Source organism: Hermetia illucens, chromosome 5, assembly GCF_905115235.1.
Source record: "Hermetia illucens chromosome 5, iHerIll2.2.curated.20191125, whole genome shotgun sequence".
NCBI classification, from domain to species: domain Eukaryota; kingdom Metazoa; phylum Arthropoda; class Insecta; order Diptera; family Stratiomyidae; genus Hermetia; species Hermetia illucens.
The window spans coordinates 63,072,117-63,092,132 of NC_051853.1; the positions used below are offsets into that span (position 1 = coordinate 63,072,117).

At 43.4% G+C, this 20,016-nt stretch overlaps 1 protein-coding gene across 5 annotated transcripts in view; it reads left to right on the top strand.

The window, feature by feature from the left end:
• Positions 1-20,016, top strand: part of LOC119656792 (eye-specific diacylglycerol kinase) — a 533,740-nt gene that overhangs the window by 501,080 nt on the left and 12,644 nt on the right. For 3 of the 5 annotated variants that reach the window (XR_005250092.1, XR_005250095.1, XM_038063400.1), the window contains 4 exons: positions 4,404-4,536; positions 4,903-4,950; positions 5,109-5,172; positions 5,239-5,396. Coding sequence is in view for 1 of the 5 variants with exons in the window: in XM_038063400.1 (XP_037919328.1) it covers positions 4,404-4,536; positions 4,903-4,950; positions 5,109-5,172; positions 5,239-5,396 (403 nt within the window). In the remaining 4 variants the exon portion in view is untranslated. Of the gene's footprint in view, positions 1-4,403; positions 4,537-4,902; positions 4,951-5,108; positions 5,173-5,238; positions 5,397-20,016 lie in introns of those variants that run through there. The other 2 variants (XR_005250093.1, XR_005250094.1) reach the window with 2 other exon arrangements.

Here is a 20,016-nt window from a genome sequence, read left to right on the forward strand (position 1 = left end):
GGCATTCGATGTCAAACTTGGGGGGCCACAGCTTTCCAACCCTGTGAGAGATGCAACACGTAAGCAATCATTACTGACCTCATGGCAAGTTCAGTACTCAAACAATCTGCCATCAAGAAGGTGAAGGTTGCAGAAATCCAAAAACTTCGGTTCCCTTCGTTACAGTTTCCAAAACCATGCTTCCTTAACATGTGTCCCAGCAAGCTGTTATCAGCACCCCCACGAAGGCCCTATTGAAGCATTCTTCTCTACCATATCGGAAGCTCTTTAATCTGGGCCGAGATCTTACATAAGTCTGTCAGAGTTTGCCAAGTGAGCGCGTCTTGGGTAGCCGTCAAAAATGGCCCGAGACCGAATTCACTTCTGCTTCCATTTGACTTTCCACAGCACAAAAGCACATTCCACATCCACGTTCTTAAAAGCGAGTACTCTGCAGCTTGTATCGTTGCAACTCTCGCTCGTTTTCGATAGTCAGAGATCTTCGACGTCACGTTAGTCCCTATCAAAATTTTCAGGTCGTTAGCCCACAAATTTCTGTCCCTTTTATTCGCCTGTTACGATAAACAAGAGCATCTCTAATCCTCACCTTACAGGGAACAGGGGGAAAGAAAGGTGAGTAAATATTTTACTAGAAACTATTCCTACTTTTATGGCGGAACTCCTTATTGATATCAAGTCACCTCGGATCATTGAATTAGGAAGATTTCAGAAAATGACCGAAAAGTCCAATTGCCTTTAGATCTTAATGCTGCCAAAGACATCAAGACATTAGGTCTCAACAGGTCAATAATGTAAATAATAAGTGCTACGCTAACAAGTTGGTAAGAGAAAAAAACACAGAAAATATTAAATTGTTCCCTTATACCTATGTTGCCCTATATATGATTGTTCGTAATCGGCGCTGGTTATCTGATAGATTCCACTTTTCTCGCTGCCATCCTTGGGGTCCTTCCTAGTCGTGCTTTCAGTTGATGTGGTCTGCTAGCAATTATAACTTCGATGTAAAGGAGGAAGGTTTCAGGCTACGTACTTTATACTATCCACAGTAAGACAACAATAAAATATTGAAATCAAGGAAAGAGATAAATAAAGTATAGTTGGAGTTATCCCGCTATGCTAAATCTTACCTGATCTCCCTTGGTTATAGGTTTCGCAGCAGGCCGACCAAGAAAATGCAATCAATGACGTTAAAAACAAAATGATACGATCGACGTCTCAACATAGGTTTCAAATCTAAAACTTACCCTAGTGTCGAACGCCCTGTCGCCCTCTATAGTTCTGAATGTTGGCGACTATAAAAAACAATAAACGGCGTCTTGCGGAAATGGAGACGAAGATGTTGCGTTGATCACATCCGAAATGAGGATATCCGCAACCGATATGGAGTGGAACCAATCGTCTAAAAATTGCAAGAGAGGCGTCTCCGATGGTATGGCCACGTAATATTCGCTAACGCGAATTCATTCGCCAAGATTGGTTCGAACATCGAAGTCGATAGTAAGCGACCAAAAGGCCGACCGAAACAAGAGTGGCCTGATCCGCTAGATGGGGATTTGAAAGCTTGGCCATTGCATCCAAGTCAGCCTTTTGGTAAAAAACAGTGGCAAAACCGATCGCAACGAGCCGACCCTGCTTGTGAACGGGACAAAGGCTGAAGAAAAAAAAGAAGTCGCGTTTCCTTAGGAGATTTTTTCTCTGGTCGCTGATTTTGGAAAGGGTGTTAGGCACCCGACGTTTTTTTTTGTTGCTGGTTCTGCTTGCGTTGAAATTGTCAACAGATTTTTTCTTTCCATTTTCGTAATTTTTGTACGAATTATTCCTTCAATCGTCTTCCTGATGAAACCGTCCTTTACCGCAGTTTCAATAATGTGGCGCCTCTCGTTTTCTAATTGTGTTCGTCTGAATTGGTTTCTCAATTTCAGCAATGGATTTGATCAAGGAATCGTAATTTGGGTGCTTAGTTCTATTTTATACGTCATACGTCATGCCTTCCGTGGATTGGAGTGGTTGGAGATGGATCCATTCCGATTAGGAAATCAATTCGTCTGTGATACGAGAGCACCATATCGTTAGATACTCTCAACTCCATGACAAAACCGACGCAATGTCAAGGAATGCCACAATGATGTCAATGATCTCTCGCCTAACCACGTTGAAGAAAGTGGGTAGATTATTCCAATTAAGGATCTGCAGTTCGGTGCCTACCAGTCTCGATTTTCTCGCGTTGATGTGGGAATTTGGCCAGCATATTCATGTAAGGTCGTTAACATCACATTCTGCTGTACCTTTACTTTTAACATATTAGATAGCTAAGGTGAATTCTCCACTAGGATCTACTTGTCCGTCAGGGGGGTACGCAGAGCGGTAGTTAGCTGATGAAAGGTTCCGTTACGGTTCTACGCTTCGGGCTGATTCCAGTTAACCCGTTGGGGAGTTCCGTCCCCACGTACTCGAGGAGAGCGATCAGATCCGAGTCTGCAAGGGACTCATCTGAAGTGACTTTGCCACGAAGCCTCACCGGAGGTTATCTGGTACCATGAGAACCGGGATGGCTCCCTGAGAGCATATGCTCCAGGAGAATACCTGGAGGATGTGTTTTCGGCCTGGTTATTTGCGGTTGGCCCCCTAGTGGGAGTTCATGGTGGTTGTGGTTATGCCTACATCGCGGGCAGAGCTCCTCGGAGCTCAAGCGTAGAGTTGCACTGTCAACTCGGATACCGTACCCCTTAGTTGCGGCAGAGGTGTTAGATAGGCCTCGCATCCACTGGTATGAATGTATCAGTGCAATGGTCGCTTTACAATGCTGCAAATTTATTTGGCACCTCATATATGCTTCAGATGAGAGTATCGTTGGCTGCACGTCTTCTTCATTGATGTTAGGAGTCGATATGTGTAACGTGAAAAGCCGATAGTAAAAAAGTTGCCGGCCTATAGGTTCTCCCTTCTACTTTGCTGCCTAGCAGCATCCAGGTGGAGGTTTTTGAGGTAATTATAGGTACCAAGATGTTCCAGAACCGCACTACCATTATGCTCCTCTTCTCCTCTTAGTCGTGCACCCTCCCAAACATCATTGAGCGAAGAACAGTAGAGCCACTCGTTCGTGCATTCACCGGCAAAGTTTAGCAGTCACATTTTACGGTATACACTTAGCAACTTAAAGCAAAGCTTAATGCCTTGCGAGGATGCAGTCCTTACAGCTAGAAGTAGTTTCTTCCTAGACGGTTAGCACTCCTTAGTATCGTAACCGGATGGATTCATCATTTTCAATGCAACATCTTCGTTTCCATTATTGCAAGATGCCTTCCATTATCCTTTATAGTCGACCAATGCTCAGAACCATATAGGGCGACAGGGTGGACGAGAATGCGGTAAATTTTAGATTTGAGACATTTGTTGACACGCCGATCATAAACAACACCAACCACCACCAGTGAGGTTGCGCTAATGCGTAAAAGAATTTCATATCGCAGTTTTCTATTGGCTGATAGCATTGACTTGAGATAAAGTAGGGTATTCATAGGGCAGGACGTTGGATGTCCCGCGGTAAGAGGGCGCTTTCTTGATGAACACCAAAAGAGGCAGGAGACGGTTTAGATACACCCGTCACACTACGAGCTTTACTTTTCGAATAGTGATAGAGCTACATTGTGTCGAGCATACCAGATGAGCTCATGTGGCTCACGGTCAAACGCTTTCTCGAGATCCAGAAGGCCGATTATTGGACGATTTCGTGAATACAGTTGTCAAGAATGAGTTAATAAATCTTCATAATATGAGATGGGAACCGGATCGGAAGGCAATTTAAACATTCTGCTGTATCTGACCATATTGTTTGACCAAAAATTAGTGAAGGAATACACCCATTTCGTTGCTGTTCGTACTTTCCTATTCATTGTGCTTCGTATTCGCATCAGCACCAATGGTTATTTGGAAATTTTGACCCTCACAGTAAATCGTCAAGTTTTCCATAACCGTCGTGCCTGGTGCAGCCTGCGGATCACACCGGAGATGACACTGAAACAGAAGCCCTTCAGAAAACTGAAACGATTATGTGGAATATACAGGTATGTGTAGATATGTGTTATTCGGCAATCTCATCTTGTGACGAATATTTACTATAAAAGTAATGTGAGTTAAAACTAAGCAAGGCGCGCAAACGGCATGTGCAAGCTTCTAGTTCCCCCGTACATATATTTTAACCAATTCCCCTAATCCATTATAAAAGAAGAATCCCTTTCATCATTGGACGATCCATAAGTAAATCGCTAGCAATGAGTAATTTGAAGCTATTTCAGCTATTTATTCCAGCGGATGCATCTAACTGCATATTTTAATCACTTAAGGCATCCATGCAAAATATTCTTTCGATTTATATATTCTTCTGTACTATCTACACTAAATAGAAACCGGCGATGTAGTGACCACTACAGACAGTTCAAAAGATACATTTCCAAGTACGAATTCAAATCGAAAATATTCAGATTTGAAAATGCATGATGCGTCGGCGAGTTTGAATTATAAACTGAATATCAAAAGGTAAAATCGGATTATCGAATATTTAGTTAAGTTACTAATATGTTTGCGATAGAACGTTGGGCGGAAGAACGGCTCTTGCTTCGGAGGATTAAATTTAGTTGAATCAATTAATTCAGTAATGACCTAACTGATAACTGCTTTGATTGCCATGTCTCCTCCTTTCGTTCTATTGAATAAACAATGGAAAACTGCGTATTTTATTTTATATTACTGCACATGCATCTTAGCAATTTATTACAATCTATACTAAGTTATCTTTTTGCATCCCCGTATCTCATAATAATTATTTTTCGTGGATATATGATTTGTGTTTTCAATTTAAAAATTAACTGAAATATTTCTATATGTGAATTGCATGGCATTCAGCTTTACTGAAAGGCTATTCAGTTTCAAAGATGATGCTTTTGGATTCAGGTACACGTTGCTCTCTGTGTTTTTGCCTTGAAAAATGGTTATTTATCTTAAAACACGAAATTTTAAGACCCATTTTAAGTTAAATTTTTATAGCTTTCAGTGCATTTTGTATATTAAAAATTGAATTATATAAAATCTTCTTGAAATTTTCTTTATAGCAACTTACTAGAAAAGACAACCGAATCAGTCCTGCATGCCGCTAAGGATGGAGATCTCAATATGGTACTTCCACCAATTTTACTTGACTTTAACGCAGGGAATTAATTTGTTTTTAACTTTTCCTTTTAGCTACGCTTTTTACATGAACAAAATTTTTCTCTACTCGCAATCGATTCAAATGGTCAAACAGCTCTTCATTATGGGTGTAAATATAATAAGAAGGATATAGTCAGATATTTAATCTCATATGCACCGAGCTCTCTCATTAACATGGTGGATAATTTAAAGTAAGTGAAGTGAATGAAACAAGCTTTGAAATAACTTATTATATTTTATAGGTCCATATTTGAATTTCTGAAAGCCTTTCCCTGGAATTCAAATTTTATTATAAATTTGTTTGTAGGATCCTCTCTGAAGGTTGTTTTAATTCGCAATTACTGCTAATTTAGCCATATATCGAATATAGCTTTTGTGCATATGCATTTGCTGCAATCCACCAGTGCAACATAGTACTTGTGTAAAGTAAGCCATTACTGGTTCCAGTTCCAGGAGTTTACATTCCCCATCTTTCGCTTTAATGTGTGTCATTACAAGCTCGTGGTTCAATGCCTCCCTAAATTTGTTAATCCTCACCAAAACCCAAGTAAACTAATAAACAACTACTAGAAGCGGGGCGCTTCGGGTATAAAGGTTTCATGTTTGTCTTTTGTGAGAAATTTCCTATTCACGTTTTCTCATTCGTATGTACCAAAAAATTCAAAATATTCCTGGATATATGTATCTATTATATTTCCAAACTCCAAACCCACCGTTCATATGAGTTCACTTTGTGGGATGATGACGTCATACATGTCTTAAAATGCGATCAATTCACAATTTCGACCTTATATAACTTTATATCATACTTGGAGATTTCAACAGTCAAGTAGGGACGGAGCCCATATCCAGGCGATACGTGGGCTCCCATAGCTAACATAGGGATACCAATGATAACGGATTGCGCATTATGCAGTTAGCAGTATCGCACGAAATGATTGTTGAAAGTACCTGGTCTGCGCAGAAAACGGTTCACAAACATACGTGGTCCTCTTCCGACCACCCAAATTGACCACGTGTTGATCGAACACCGCCACCTCTCAGCCTTGATGAATGTCAGAATATATAGGGGGAACAATATAGACTCGAACCACTATTTCGTTGGCATGGTGCTCCGAGCTCGAATTACGACACCACCTAAAATCCCTCTGACAATCAGGTGAGAGTCAATACTGAAGCCATCCACAACACAGCTCTCCGCGACACCTATAAGAGGGAAATTGGTGCCGCAATAACCGCAGTCAACAGAGGTCCTGGAGATGAAGCATCAACAAATGATCTTCACAATCACCTGAAGAACGCTATCATAAATACGGCCACAAACATACTTGGCCCCAGCCGCAAAAAGAGTCGGAACGGCTGGTTTGACGATGAATATAAGCTAGCAACGGAACGGGAGAATGCCGCATTCCGAAGAATGCTGCATTCTCAAAGAACGCGGGCACACGCGGAGACTTATCACAGACGGAAAAAGGAAGCCTGGGAGAACCAACAAGTCTGTGAACTAGAAAAGTACAGGGAGCAACCGCACCAGGCGCGGAAGTTTTACCAACAAGTCAGAAAGATGGAGCCTTATACACCTCGATGCTCATCCTACTGAGACAAAGAGGGAAATCTGATTTCCGACAGAATGGGCATATTGGAGCGATGGGTTGAGTATTTTGATGAGCTACTGAGCAAGCAAAACATCGGCGAGTTGGAGGTCCCGCCAACTGAAGACGACGGACAAATACTGCCACCACCAAGTTTAGAAGAAACAGTCCGTGCAATTCATCGGCTAAAAAATCATAATTCGCCAGGAGCCGATGGAATTACAGCCGAATTAGTTAAATATGGAGGTGACCAGTTACACCAAGTGGTTCATCAAATTGTGTTCAAGGTATGGGACAGCAAAGCAGTGCCTGATGATTGGCAACAAGGCATTATCTGTCTCATACATAAAAAGGGAGATATCACACAGTGCAGCAATTATAGAGGTATCACGTTGCTGAGTACCATCTATAAGATATTCTCCGCTATCTTGCTAGGCCGGATAGTCCCATACGCCCAGAACATCATTGGCCCATACCAAAGAGGATTCACTCCAGGCAAATCAGCAACAGATCAAATTTTCTCTCTGCGGCAAACGTTGGAATAACTGTTGGAATATGGACAATAGTTGCACCATCTGTTCATCGACTTTAAAGCCGCCTATGATATCATAGCCAAGGTAAAACTATACACAGCTATGAGAGAATTCGGTATCCCGACGAAATTAATAAGACTGACTAGGCTGACCCTGACCAATGTGCGAGGCCAGATAAAAGCAACAGGATCACTCTCAAGACCATTCCACATCAACAACAGTCTACGACAAGGGATACCCTATAATGCGTCATCTTTAACCTGGCCCTCGCGAAAGTGTTTCGTGATGCTGAGGTAAATGCAAGAGGTACGATCCTCTTTAAGTCCACCCAACTACTGGCCTATGCTGACGATATCGACATCATGGGAAGAACCACCCGAGACGTACAAACTGCTTTCATCCAGATCAAGCAGGCGGCGTGAGATCTTGGGCTGTACATCAATGAAGGGAAAACAAAATATATGGTGGCAACGTCAGCACGAAAAACCAACCAACCAACAACATCAAATCGCACTGATCAAACGGGAAGAATAATGATAGGAGACTACAACTTTGAGACCGTTGATAATTTCTCCTATCTAGGGTCGAAAATCACAACCGATAACAGCTATGATGATGAAATCCGCGCACGGTTGTTGTCAGCCAACAGAGTCTATTTCAGCTTACAAAAACTGTTCCCCTCGAAAAGTCTCACCATAGAGTCAAAGCTCTTACTGTACAAGACAATGATCTTGCCAGTTCTCGTGTATTCCTCGGAGACTTGGGTTCTTAGCAAGAAGAATTGCGAACTCTTGGCCGCGTTCGAGAGAAGAATCCTCCGAAGAATTTTTGGCCCCCTACATGAGGATGAACGATTCCGTAGCCTACATAACGACGAAATATATGAGCGATACCATGACCGTCCGGTTGTGGATAAAATCCGCTTCAATAGGTTACGGTGGGCGGGTCACTTAATCCGTATGGATGAGAATGATCCCAGCCGGAAAGTCTATAAGGGCATTATCTATGGTAAGAAAAGAAGACGAGCAGATTGCCTGAGATGGAGCGATAGCGTAGATCAGGACGCAGGACCTCGGCGCAAAACCGGGATGTCTGGAGCTCCATATTAAGGCAGGCCTAGAGCGGACCCCTGTTATTACGCCGTTGATGATGATGATAACTTTATTAGTAAGAGGTGGATTCTTGTCAAACTTTCCAAAATTGTGCGCTATGATATTAGCAAATTTTGTACTTCTAGGATGAACTTAAGAGAGGTTCTCTGGTAAATTTATAAAATATGGTACCGTGCTATTATTAACTTTATTTAAACAGATATCGGATGGGATGTATTTTGAGTACAGATTGAACCCTTTCATTTGATACCCCGCACGATCATATTTTCAAAAAAACTTTGCAACCCCCTTTCACATGTATGAGGTGCCCCTCTTAAGACCAGTACAAAGTGAGGCCACCCGTTGTATGTAAAGGGGTTCACAGGCTACACTTTCTCACCATTTCGTTACAATTGGTTCAGCCGTTTCCGAATGAATCCGGTGTGACCGACAGACAGATGGACAAACAGAATTCTAATAAAGTTTTGTTTTACACAAAATCTTAAAAAGTGTTTGATACGCTCCTTTACCTTGTTTTTGTTGTTGAAGCTACTGGTGATTTTATGGTCAGCTGAACATGCGGTTCCGTCGTTGAGTAGCATAAAATAAATTAAAATTTGAGTCCATGTTTTTATTTTTTGCAGTGATTATAAATTAAGAAAAGAACCAGGCTTTTTTTCTTATTCTGTAAATTTTTTATTTTCTTTCTCATACAATTGTTTCAGGGCCACCTGTCTCCTTTATCAGTGCTAATACCTAATTAATTGATCTGTCTTAAACTACCCCAATTTCTACAGTAACTTTTAAGTCTGCTAATTACTAATTATTTTCCATTGTTCTCATTCTTTCTGTTTTTCCCCTATTTTTTATTACCTGCGTTGTACAGTTTCCTTCATCGTGATTTGAGGTTACTTGCCTCCCTTCTTTGATGATGCATATGCTTTCCGCTGCATCGAAAAGGTGTGTTTTGCGCGCTCGCTTTATAATATCAACATTGTCCATTGTTACGGTGTGTTCTTCTTCCACCATGTGCTTTGCTACCATTGACTTAATGTTTCGTGGGTCGTCGCTTTTTCGTTTGTTGTGTTCTCTTATGTGTTCCTCGTATCTTGTGGTCACTAGCCTTTTAGTCTGACCAATATACACTTTTTCAGATTCTGAGCAGCTGACCTTATATATTCCACTCATCTCTTCTTTTTAAGGTTTTGTGTGAAACAAAACCTTATTAGAATCGAGACGGTGTCTGTCTTTTTTTTTTTTTTTTTTTTTTCGGCGTTGGAAGGTGGAAAGGTTCAAAACCTACTGCTGGCTCCTGCCACGCAGTTATGTGAGACTTCTACTCACTAAAACCACCTCCTTCTCATTCCACTCTCCCCACGGAACTCCTATCAAGTATTGCATCGCGGGGCTGGATCAGCTTTTAACTGCGGCTCATTATGGTTCTCTCCCTTCCTTGTTTTCGTCGTAGTTCTTCCTGCCTAAGCTGTTGGTGAATAGCTTGCAGTTCCCTTACAACCTGGTTCCAGGTATCCGTTGACTCCAGCATAAACTCCACAATGTTTTCGGGTGTTAAACGCCTGTCTGCGACCGCTTCCATTCTTGCTCGGTGCGCGGTGAACCTGGGGCAATCAAATATGACATGCTCCGCATTCTCAGCCACGTTACCACATCTTGGGCAGTATGGTGATTCGTCGTGACCAAATCGATGTAAATAGGCACGATAACCTCCATGTCCACTCAAGAATTGTGTTAATTCGTGGCTTAATTCCCCATGGTTTCGTTCAAACCATCTCCGAATATCCGGAATGATGCGGTATGTCCAACGACCAGTTTGGGACTCGTCCCATCGCTGTTGCCACCGTTCGATAGATTCCCACCGTGCCAGCTGCCGTCGAAATGCGCTAGACTCTCCAGCTGCATACGTTTTGTCGTAGAGTCGCCGACTTTCCTTCGCCAAGATGTCTATGGGGAGCATCCCTGCTAGTACATATGCCGCTTCTCCTGATGTTGTCCGATATGCACTGCATACCCGGAGTGCACTTAATCGATATGCCATTCCCAATTTTCGGCAGTTCACTTTGTTATTCAGAGCAGTTGCCCAAACTGGAGCTGCATAGAGTAGCACGGAGCTGACTACCCTGGAGAGCAAAAGACGTCGACTTTGTCTTGGCCCACCAATGTTCGGTAGTATCCTCGAGATCGTTGTAGCGATGGAAGACGCTTTAGTTGCGGCGTACTCAATGTGTCTTTTGAAGTTGAGTCTTCTGTCAATAATTACTCCCAAGTATTTGAGGGATGGTTGGGAGTAAATTGTTTTTCCGCCAACTTTGATTTTCACAGTTGTGTTCTTTCTTCTCTTGCTAATGAGAACTACTTCTGTTTTATGCTCGGCAAGTGAAAGGCCAGAATTTCTCAACCAGGAATTGATCTCCCATATCGCTTCATTTGCATAGATCTCGATCTCGTCTTGGTGCTTTGCGACCACCGTTATTCCGATATCATCGGCGAAGCCAATAGTTGTCACGTTGTCCGGTAGGCGTAGCGTCAACACTCCATCGTACATAACTAGCCACAGCAAGGGACCCAGGACAGAACCCTGTGGCACTCCGCAAGTTGTCGGGAATATTTTTAGCCCATCGTCCGAGTCGCAGTAAAGTCTTCTCCCAAGGAGAAACTCGACCACAATGCGTACAATGTACTTCGGGGCTTGTATCTTTTCGAGTGCCTCGATGATTTTTTTCCATTTTGCACTATTGAACGCATTTTTTACGTCGAGGGTTATTACTGCACAGCATTTTCCTTCTTCTATTGCAGCCTGAGCCAAGCCAGTCAGCATGCTGATTGCGTCGACAGTTGATTTTGCCTTACGAAATCCGAGTTGTTTGTCGGAAAGGCCTCCTTCCTTTTCCGCAACAGTTATATATTACTCGTTCAAAAAGTTTGCCAATGGTATTGACCAGACATATCGGCCTATATGAGGAGGGGTCACCCAATGGTTTACCTGCCTTCGGAATGAGTATTAGCTTCTGTACCTTCCATTGCTCGGGGAATTCTCCTTCCCTAAGGCATGCCGTGAAAACTTGGGCAAACATACCTGGTGCTGTCCTGGCGGCTACCTTCAGGGCAATGCTAGGGATTCCATCCGGTCCTGGAGTCTTTTTTTCAATCAATCTTTTTGCTGCGTCTAGAACCTCCTCATTTTCCACTATCGGAACTTCGTCGGGATTTAACTGTACTGCAGGCAAACTTGTACCATTCAGATCCACTGGGAATAGAGTGTTCACTATATTCTGCAACAACTCTGGGCAAGTAATCGGTGGGGAGCGCTCGCCTTTTAGTGATGACATCACTGACCTATATGCGCCACCCCATGGGTCAGAATCAGCTTCAGTACACATCCGCTTGAAATGTTCGGATTTGCTCCTTGCGATAGCTACTTGCAATTTTTTCCTCGCATCTTTATATTGCACGTGTAGCTCCTCGAACTCAGGTCGGTTTCTTCTGCGCTGGGAGCGTCTCCTAGCTTTGAGACACTTTTTCCGGCATTCCTCAATTTCGGAATTCCACCAAAAATTAGGATTTCGTCTTCGGAAAGTGCTACGTCGAGGCATAGCGGCATCGCATGCCCGCTGCAATTTTTTCACGACCTGTGAAACTTTGTTTTGTGCGCTTCCCGATAGCGATGTATCTTCCAGAAGTACCTCCTTGAACATTTCTGCGTCGAATTTCTTAGTTACCCAGCTCATCGTTATTCGTGTTAATGGCTTCAAATTCTTCCTTTGCGAGGTTTGAAAGATGATAGCCTGATGATCGCTGTGTGTGTACTCCTCGCTGACACGCCACTCCATTGTCACGAAAATTGGTGAGAGTATGTAATCTGGTGATCCCTTTACATGCAGCAACTGGCGCCATTTTGTATTAAGTTTAAGGGGGGCTCCACATACAGGTGAAAGGAGGCTGCAAAATTTTTTTTCACAGAATGTAGCCATGTGGGGTATCAAATGAAAGGTCTCAATTCGTACTTTTCGAATCTGGTTCAATATTTGATATTAGATGAAACATAGGGGAGTGAGGGTTCAAAATATGACCCACAAAAAGTGTAACAGGTCTCGTTCTCAGAACCTATCCAACCGAAAAATCTGAAAAAAATCACAGTGGTGCATCTCTACGAAATCTAGGCCTCAAAATATATCCGGTTCCGATATCTGCACAAATAAAGTTAATAATAGTATATTTCCACATTTTAGAAATTTACCCGGCACCCCCCTTATGTTCATCCCAGAAGTACAAAATTTGGCATGCGTATAATGAAGAACATAATACACAGTTTGGTCAAGTTTGAAGAAAATCCAACCATTATTAACAAAGTTATAGGGGGTGAAACTTTACAATTTTTTGTGAATTTCGTGGACTCTACAACCTGCATGACGTCATCATCATATATCAATTCGTCAATACCACAACGAAATGAGTTCTTATGAATTGGGTCGCAGAAAATTATTTTGTTTTAGTTTTTTAGTTATTTCGCAGCCAGACATGTGTGTATGTAGGTATATGATATATGCGTGCTAATGAACTTTGCGGGTAGTGCCTAATCCAAATAGATATAAGAACTAAATCGGAAATATGGGTACGATCAATTTATATACGTGCATATATGTGTACAGTATTCGGTAATAGGCAGTTTGTTTGTTTAGGGTGAGCGTGATATCTATGGCTGTAATATGTACGTATGTCTCGTAGTTTGGAAAAATATGAAGGATTATGTTGGATTTGTAGCTATATACGGATAGAAAAATGTGCGTTGAAGTTTCTCACCTAAGATGAACACAAAACCTTTATACCCGAAGCGCGAGCTTCCGGTATTCCGACTTGTTTGAGGTTATGTATGAAACAAAACCTTATTAAAACAGGCTTACTGTCTGTCTGTCTGTCTTTTTTTTTTGAATGGGGGAATCCATCATGGATGCGCATCTGGAATCTAGGGCACACATGTAAGACTCTTACCAACTAAAACTTCCCATATTTTCTTCACACTCCCCCGCGGAACCACCGTTCCGGTATTGCTTCGCGAAGCTGTTCAGTTCTTAGCTGTTCACTCTAAACGAACTACTACCGTTTTGCGTGGCGTTAATTGCAGTAACTTCCCTTCTATGTATCCGGTGTACTGCTGCTGCTTTTCGCTGCTAATGGATCTGTTTCACCATTGCAACTACCGCGTCCCATGCTGTATTTGATTGTATCATGTACCTTATCGTGCTAACGAGCATTCACTTGGCAAGATTGGTTTGAACGTCGAAGTCAGGGGAAGAAAACGGTTTCTGCATTTTCGGCTGCACCTTTACACGTAGAACAATCGGGCGATTCATCTAGACCGAACCTATAGAATCAGATCGTAACTCGTCTCACCGTGGTTCCGCGTAGTCCACATGCTTATGTCTGGGATAAGCCTGTGTGTCCACCGGCCATTCTCCGCCTAGCCCCATGCTGTTTGCCATGCAGCCCATGACCACATCCGCTTACTTTGCTTGTTTAGCTTCGCTCCCTGATTTTCGTACAGACATCCCCGCAATCACGCATACCGCCTGATGAGATGTTGTTCGGTAGGCGCTTAATCGATATGCAGCTTGAAGCTATCTGAGATTTTCTTCGATTTCTATCGCCGACGCCCAAACTGCTGCCGCGCATAAAAAGTTAGAGCTAACGACTCGCGATAAAAGTAATCGTCGACTGTGTTTCGGGGCGCCGACATTTGGAAGCATCCTTGCCAGTGTTAAGCTGATAGCCGCCGCTTTCTGCCCAGTAAGTTTTAAGCTCAGGTTGGACTCGAATATTACGCCCAGGTATTTTAACGATGACTGAGAACTAACAAAATGCACCCTGATACAAATTTCAAGAGTTTTCTGTTTCCGCCACTCTTAAAGAGCACCAACTCCGTCTTGTATTCGCAAGTTTCAGCCCGTGGTTTTTAGGCCAAGACTTGATCGTCCGTATGGTCTCGTTCGCATATATCAGTACTTCGTCGGGGCGATTGGATGTTAGGACCACTCCAACGTCATCTGCGAATTGGACGACAACGGCTTGTTTAGTTAATGGAAGCCATAAAACGCCATTATACCTTAAGTTCCATAGCAGAGGGCCCAGAACAGACCCCTGCCGAACTCCTGCCGTTATTACATACATCTTCGACCCTCCGCCCGTATCATTAAATAACTTCCGCTGTCGGATGTAATCCCAGATTATATTTAATATATATCTTGGGGTTTGTGCCGCGATGAGCGCTTCGATCATATGGCTCCATCTGGCAGAATTGAACGCCTTCTTGATGCCAAGTTCAAAAACCAGTTTAGTAGCATCAACCGCTGACCGAGTCTTCCAGAAGGCAAATTGCCTATTCGATAAATCACCGCCATTATCAATTTATGGATATAGCCGGTTATAGATTACCCGCTCGGGAACCTTGCCTATTGTATTCAGAAGACAGATGTCCTATCTGGATATTGGTTCACCTATCGGGGGCTGCGGCATCCCAGACTCTTTTCACTGCGTCCAAGACTTCATCTGTGGTTACTGGAGGTATGTATTCGGTGCTCATTGATATCATTGGGAAGATTGTTTCCGGATGTTACTATCTGTTGGAACAGCTGTGATGATTTTTCTACGGCCGTTCCGTAAACTCCGTGTTCCACTGCAATACCTCCAGAAATGTATCCTCATCAAGTGCTCTTTATGACCAACCTGTTTCTGGTTTCTTCAGGTGCGGATTTATTGTTCTGGGTCCCTTATCAATAGTAATATATATCGCCTTGTGGTCGCTATGAGTGTATTCTTCGCTAACATGCCAGTGTAGATGCTTGACCAGCGAATCAATTACTGAAGTAAGATCTACAACGGAGCCTAGCTTTCCACGCCTAAAGGTGTCTACGCTTCCGATGTGAACCAGGGTGAGGTTTGTCTGTCTGTCTGCCTGTCTGTCCATCGCACGCATTTTTCTCGGAGACCGATGCAGCGATAAAAACCAAATTTGGTGGGAAGGTGAGAACTGTGAATGCTCACGTATACAGTGAGTTACAAAATTCTAAGTCGAATTTAAGAGGGGGCCCCATACATTCAAAAGTGAGGAGCGTACATTTTTTTTTCATCAAATATAGGTTAGTACTTTCCGAAGCCGGTCTTAGTTTTGACATTTGTTGGAAAAGTTGGGGAGTACGGGGGCTTGAAAGGGAGCATATCTTTAACGGACCCATTCTCATAAACTGGTGGTCAAAGGGCAGTATAGGTCCCGGGACGAAACGTGGATTGGTACCCACGATGGAGCATAAAACCTGGGAAATGCCTGCTGAACCAACACCAACAGCTCTACTACCAAACCCTATCTCCACCTCCACGTGGTGACCGCTGGGAGCTCTTTCTTGACGAAAAGCTGCAGACGGAGAAGGATGAAGGCGAGTCTCCCGCGCCTAAAAACGGGACAAATTGTACCAACTGGTCCTCCAGGTTGGGGGTTGGGTAGGGCTGACAACCCTACACGGAAAACAACCTGTTACGAAGCCACAACAGGAGCCTCGGATAGGACGGATTTTAAAACGACGGACCCGGCAACGACAAAGGAACAACGATTTGCGCATTTTCTCATGGAACGTACGCTCCCTGTACAGAGATGAAGCTGATAAGCAGCTAGCCGATACCCTGTCCCAATATAGCAAGCATACCTTCTACGAGGCAGTAGAAAGAACCCTCGAAGCCTGTCCCAGATATGATATCAAAATCATACTTGGGGATTTTAACAGCCAAGTAGGGAAGGAGCCCGTATTCAGGCGATACGTTGGCTCCCATAGCTTACACGAAAAAACAAATGATAACGGACTGTGGACTATTCAATTAGCAGGGTCACACGAAATGGTTGTTGGAAGTACCTGGTTTGCGCGGAAAGCGGTCCACAAACATACGTGGGCCTCTCCAGACGGGACCACTTTCAACCAAATTGACCACGTGTTGATCGAATGCCGCCACCTCTCAGCCTTGATGAATGCCAGAACATATAGGGGGACCAATATAGACTCGGATCACTATCTCGTTGGCATGGTGCTCCGAACTCGAATAACAATACCACCTAGAATCCCCTCTGACAATCAGGTGAGAGTGAACACTGAAGCCATCCACAACACAACCCTCCGCGACACCTATAAGAGGGAAATGGATGCCGCAATAACCGCAGTCAATAGAGGACCTGGAGATGAAACATCAACTAATGATCTTCACAACCACCTGAAGAACGTTATCATGGATACGGCCACAAATATACTTGGCCCCAGCCGCAAAAGGAGTCGGAACGGCTGGTTTGACGATGAATGTAAGCTAGCAACGGAACGGAAGAATGCCGCATACCGAGTAATGTTGCATTCTCAAAGAACGCGAGCACGCGCAGAGACTTATCACGAACTCCGTCGAGCGGAGAAGCGACTTCACAGACGGAAAAAGGAAGCCTGGGAGAACCAAGAAGTCTGTGAACTAGAAAAGTACAGGGAGCAACCGCACCAGGCGCGGAAGTTTTAGCAACAAGTCAGCCGGATGAAGCCTTATACACCTCGATGCTCATCCTGCCGAGACAAAGAGGGAAATCTGATTTCCAACAGAATGGGCATATTAGAGCGATGGGTTGAGTACTTTGATGAACTACTGAACAACCAGAACATCGGCGAGTTGGAGGTCCCGCCAACTGAAGACGACGGACAAATACTGCCACCACCAAGTTTAGGAGAAACAGTCCGTGCAATTCATCGGCTAAAAAATCATAAGTCGCCAGGAGCCGATGGAATTACAGCCGAATTGGTTAAATATGGAGGCGACCAGTTACACCAAGTGGTTCATCAACTTGTGCTCAAGGTATGGGACAGCGAATCAATGCCTGACGATTGGCAACGAGGCATAATCTGTCTCATACATAAAAAGGGAGATATCACACAGTGCAGCAATTATAGAGGTATCACGTTGCTGAGTACCATCTATACGATATTCTCCACTATCTTGCTAGGCCGGATAGCCCCATACGCACAGAACATCATTGGCCCATACCAAAGAGGCTTCACTCCAGGCAAATCAGCAATAGATCAGATTTTCTCTCTGCGGCAAGCGATGGAAAAACTGTTGGAATATGGACAACAGTTGCACCATCTGTTCATCGACTTTAAAGCCGCCTATGATAGCATAGCCAGGGTAAAACTGTACACGGCCATGAGAGAATTCGGTATCCCGACGAAATTAATAAGACTGACTAGGCTGACCCTGACCAATGTGCGAGGCCAGATAAAAGCAGCAGGATCACTCTCAAGACCATTCGACATCAACAACGGTCTACGACAAGGGGATGCGCTATCATGCGTCCTCTTTAACCTGGCCCTCGAGAAAGTGATCCGTGATGCTGAGGTGAATGCAAGAGGTACGATCCTCTTCAAGTCCACCCAACTGCTGGCCTATGCTGACGATATCGACATCATGGGAAGAACCACCCGAGACGTTCAAACTGCCTTCATCCAGATCGAGCAGGCGGCGCGAGATCTTGGGCTGCACATCAATGAAGGCAAGACAAAATACATGGTGGCAACGTCAGCACCGAAGACGAATCAACCAACAACATCAAACCGCACTGGTCAAACACAAGCACGAACAAGGATAAGGATAGGGGAATACAACTTTGAGACCGTTGACAATTTCTCCTATCTAGGGTCGAAAATCACAACCGATAACAACTATGATGATGAAATCCGCGCACGGTTGTTGTCAACCAACAGAGCCTATTTCAGCTTACAAAGACTGTTCCGCTCGAAACGTCTCACCATAGGGTCAAAGCTCTTACTGTACAAGACTATGATCTTGCCAGTCCTCATGTATTCCTCGGAAACTTGGGTTCTTAGCAAGAAAAATTGCGAACTCTTGGCCGCGTTCGAGAGAAGAATCCTCCGAAGAATTTTTGGCCCCCTACATGAGGATGGACGATTCCGTAGCCTACACAATGACGAAATCTATGAGCGATACCATGACCGTCCGGTTGTGGATAAAATCCGGCTCAATAGGTTACGGTGGGCGGGTCACTTAATCCGTATGGATGAAGATGATCCCACCCGGAAAGTCTATAAGGGCAATATCTATGGTAGGAAAAGAAGACGAGGCAGACCCTGCCTAAGATGGAGCGATGGCGTGGGCCAGGACGCCAGACAGCTTTTAGGGATATCGAATTGGTGGACCTCGGCGCAAAACCGGGATGTCTGGAGTTCCTTATTAAGGCAGGCCTAGACCGGATACCGGTTGTTGCGCCGTTGATGATGATTCTCATAAACTACCCAACCGGAAAATCTGAAAAAAAATCAAGAGGCTGTCACTATACAGTGCCTAGGCTCCGAAATACCTTCCACGCCAGTATCTGTTGAAAAAAAGTTAATAATAGTTTAGTACTATATATTTTAGTAATTGGCTGCAAAACCTTCCTTCAGTTCATCCAAGTAACACGAATTCTGCAGCAACGTAGGTTATAATATAGAGCAAGATCCTATCAAGTTTGGTGGAGATCGAAATATTACTAACAAAGTTATAACTGGTCAAAGTTGTCTTCTTTGCAAATTCAAGACTTTGAATGTCAATATCACTTGAAAGTGGATATTTTCACATAATATATGTATGCATATATTATGTGCTAGATTCTAATGAGGCTCAAATGTCTTTACAAAAGAAATACACAAAACCTTTCATATTTGAAGCGTCTAGCTTCCGGCTTCCCGACTTGTTTAATTTGTCTTTGGTAGAACCTAGCTTAGTCCTCAATTGTCTGTTTGCGCGTCAATTGCGTCTGTTTACTACTTCAATGATGTGTTTTGAAAATGTGTTTCTTAGTTTGTTCGTTAACGATGAGAATGTGATGTTCGTTCTGATAGGTGGATTATCCCTTTTTTGCTATTTGTAGAGTGTTGACAAAGGCTGACGAATGCTGAATAATATTTATTCTCTCCATTATAAGGGCTTTTAGTTTAGTGAATTTAGTTACCACAATCTATATATTGACATAATTGCAACACGATCGATGTTACTTGTTTCTTCATCTTCTGAATCAATGTCTCTTAGCGGCAATACAGAAACTCGATTCCAAATTATCATACCGCTGTACCACTTTCATCACCATTTTCACTTCCTGAATAACTGTCAGGATAATCCGATAAACGGTTTAACTAAAACTCTCCAATCCTATTTTTTCGGGGTTAGCTCGCGTGATAAGTTGCGGCATTTTGTTCTATCGAAGGCCTGATCTGGATGCAGTCGCGAGGCTTTCAAATCCCCAGTGATCGTATCAAGCCACCTTTGTTTCGGCCGCCCTTTTCAATCGGTCGAAATCGGTCGACAAAAATTCAGTTTTATTCAAATTTAATCTGCATGAGTAGATCATTCCATGTTTGCACAAGTTGCTCGAGATCATTTTTGCTATTGGACGCTTGGAAAACATTATCTCCTTAAAGTAGTGTATAGGGCACTGGATGTTGGATGTCCCGGGTGACAGTGTCCGTCACCAGAACAAAGAGGAGTGATGAGATTGTGCTTCCTTGATGA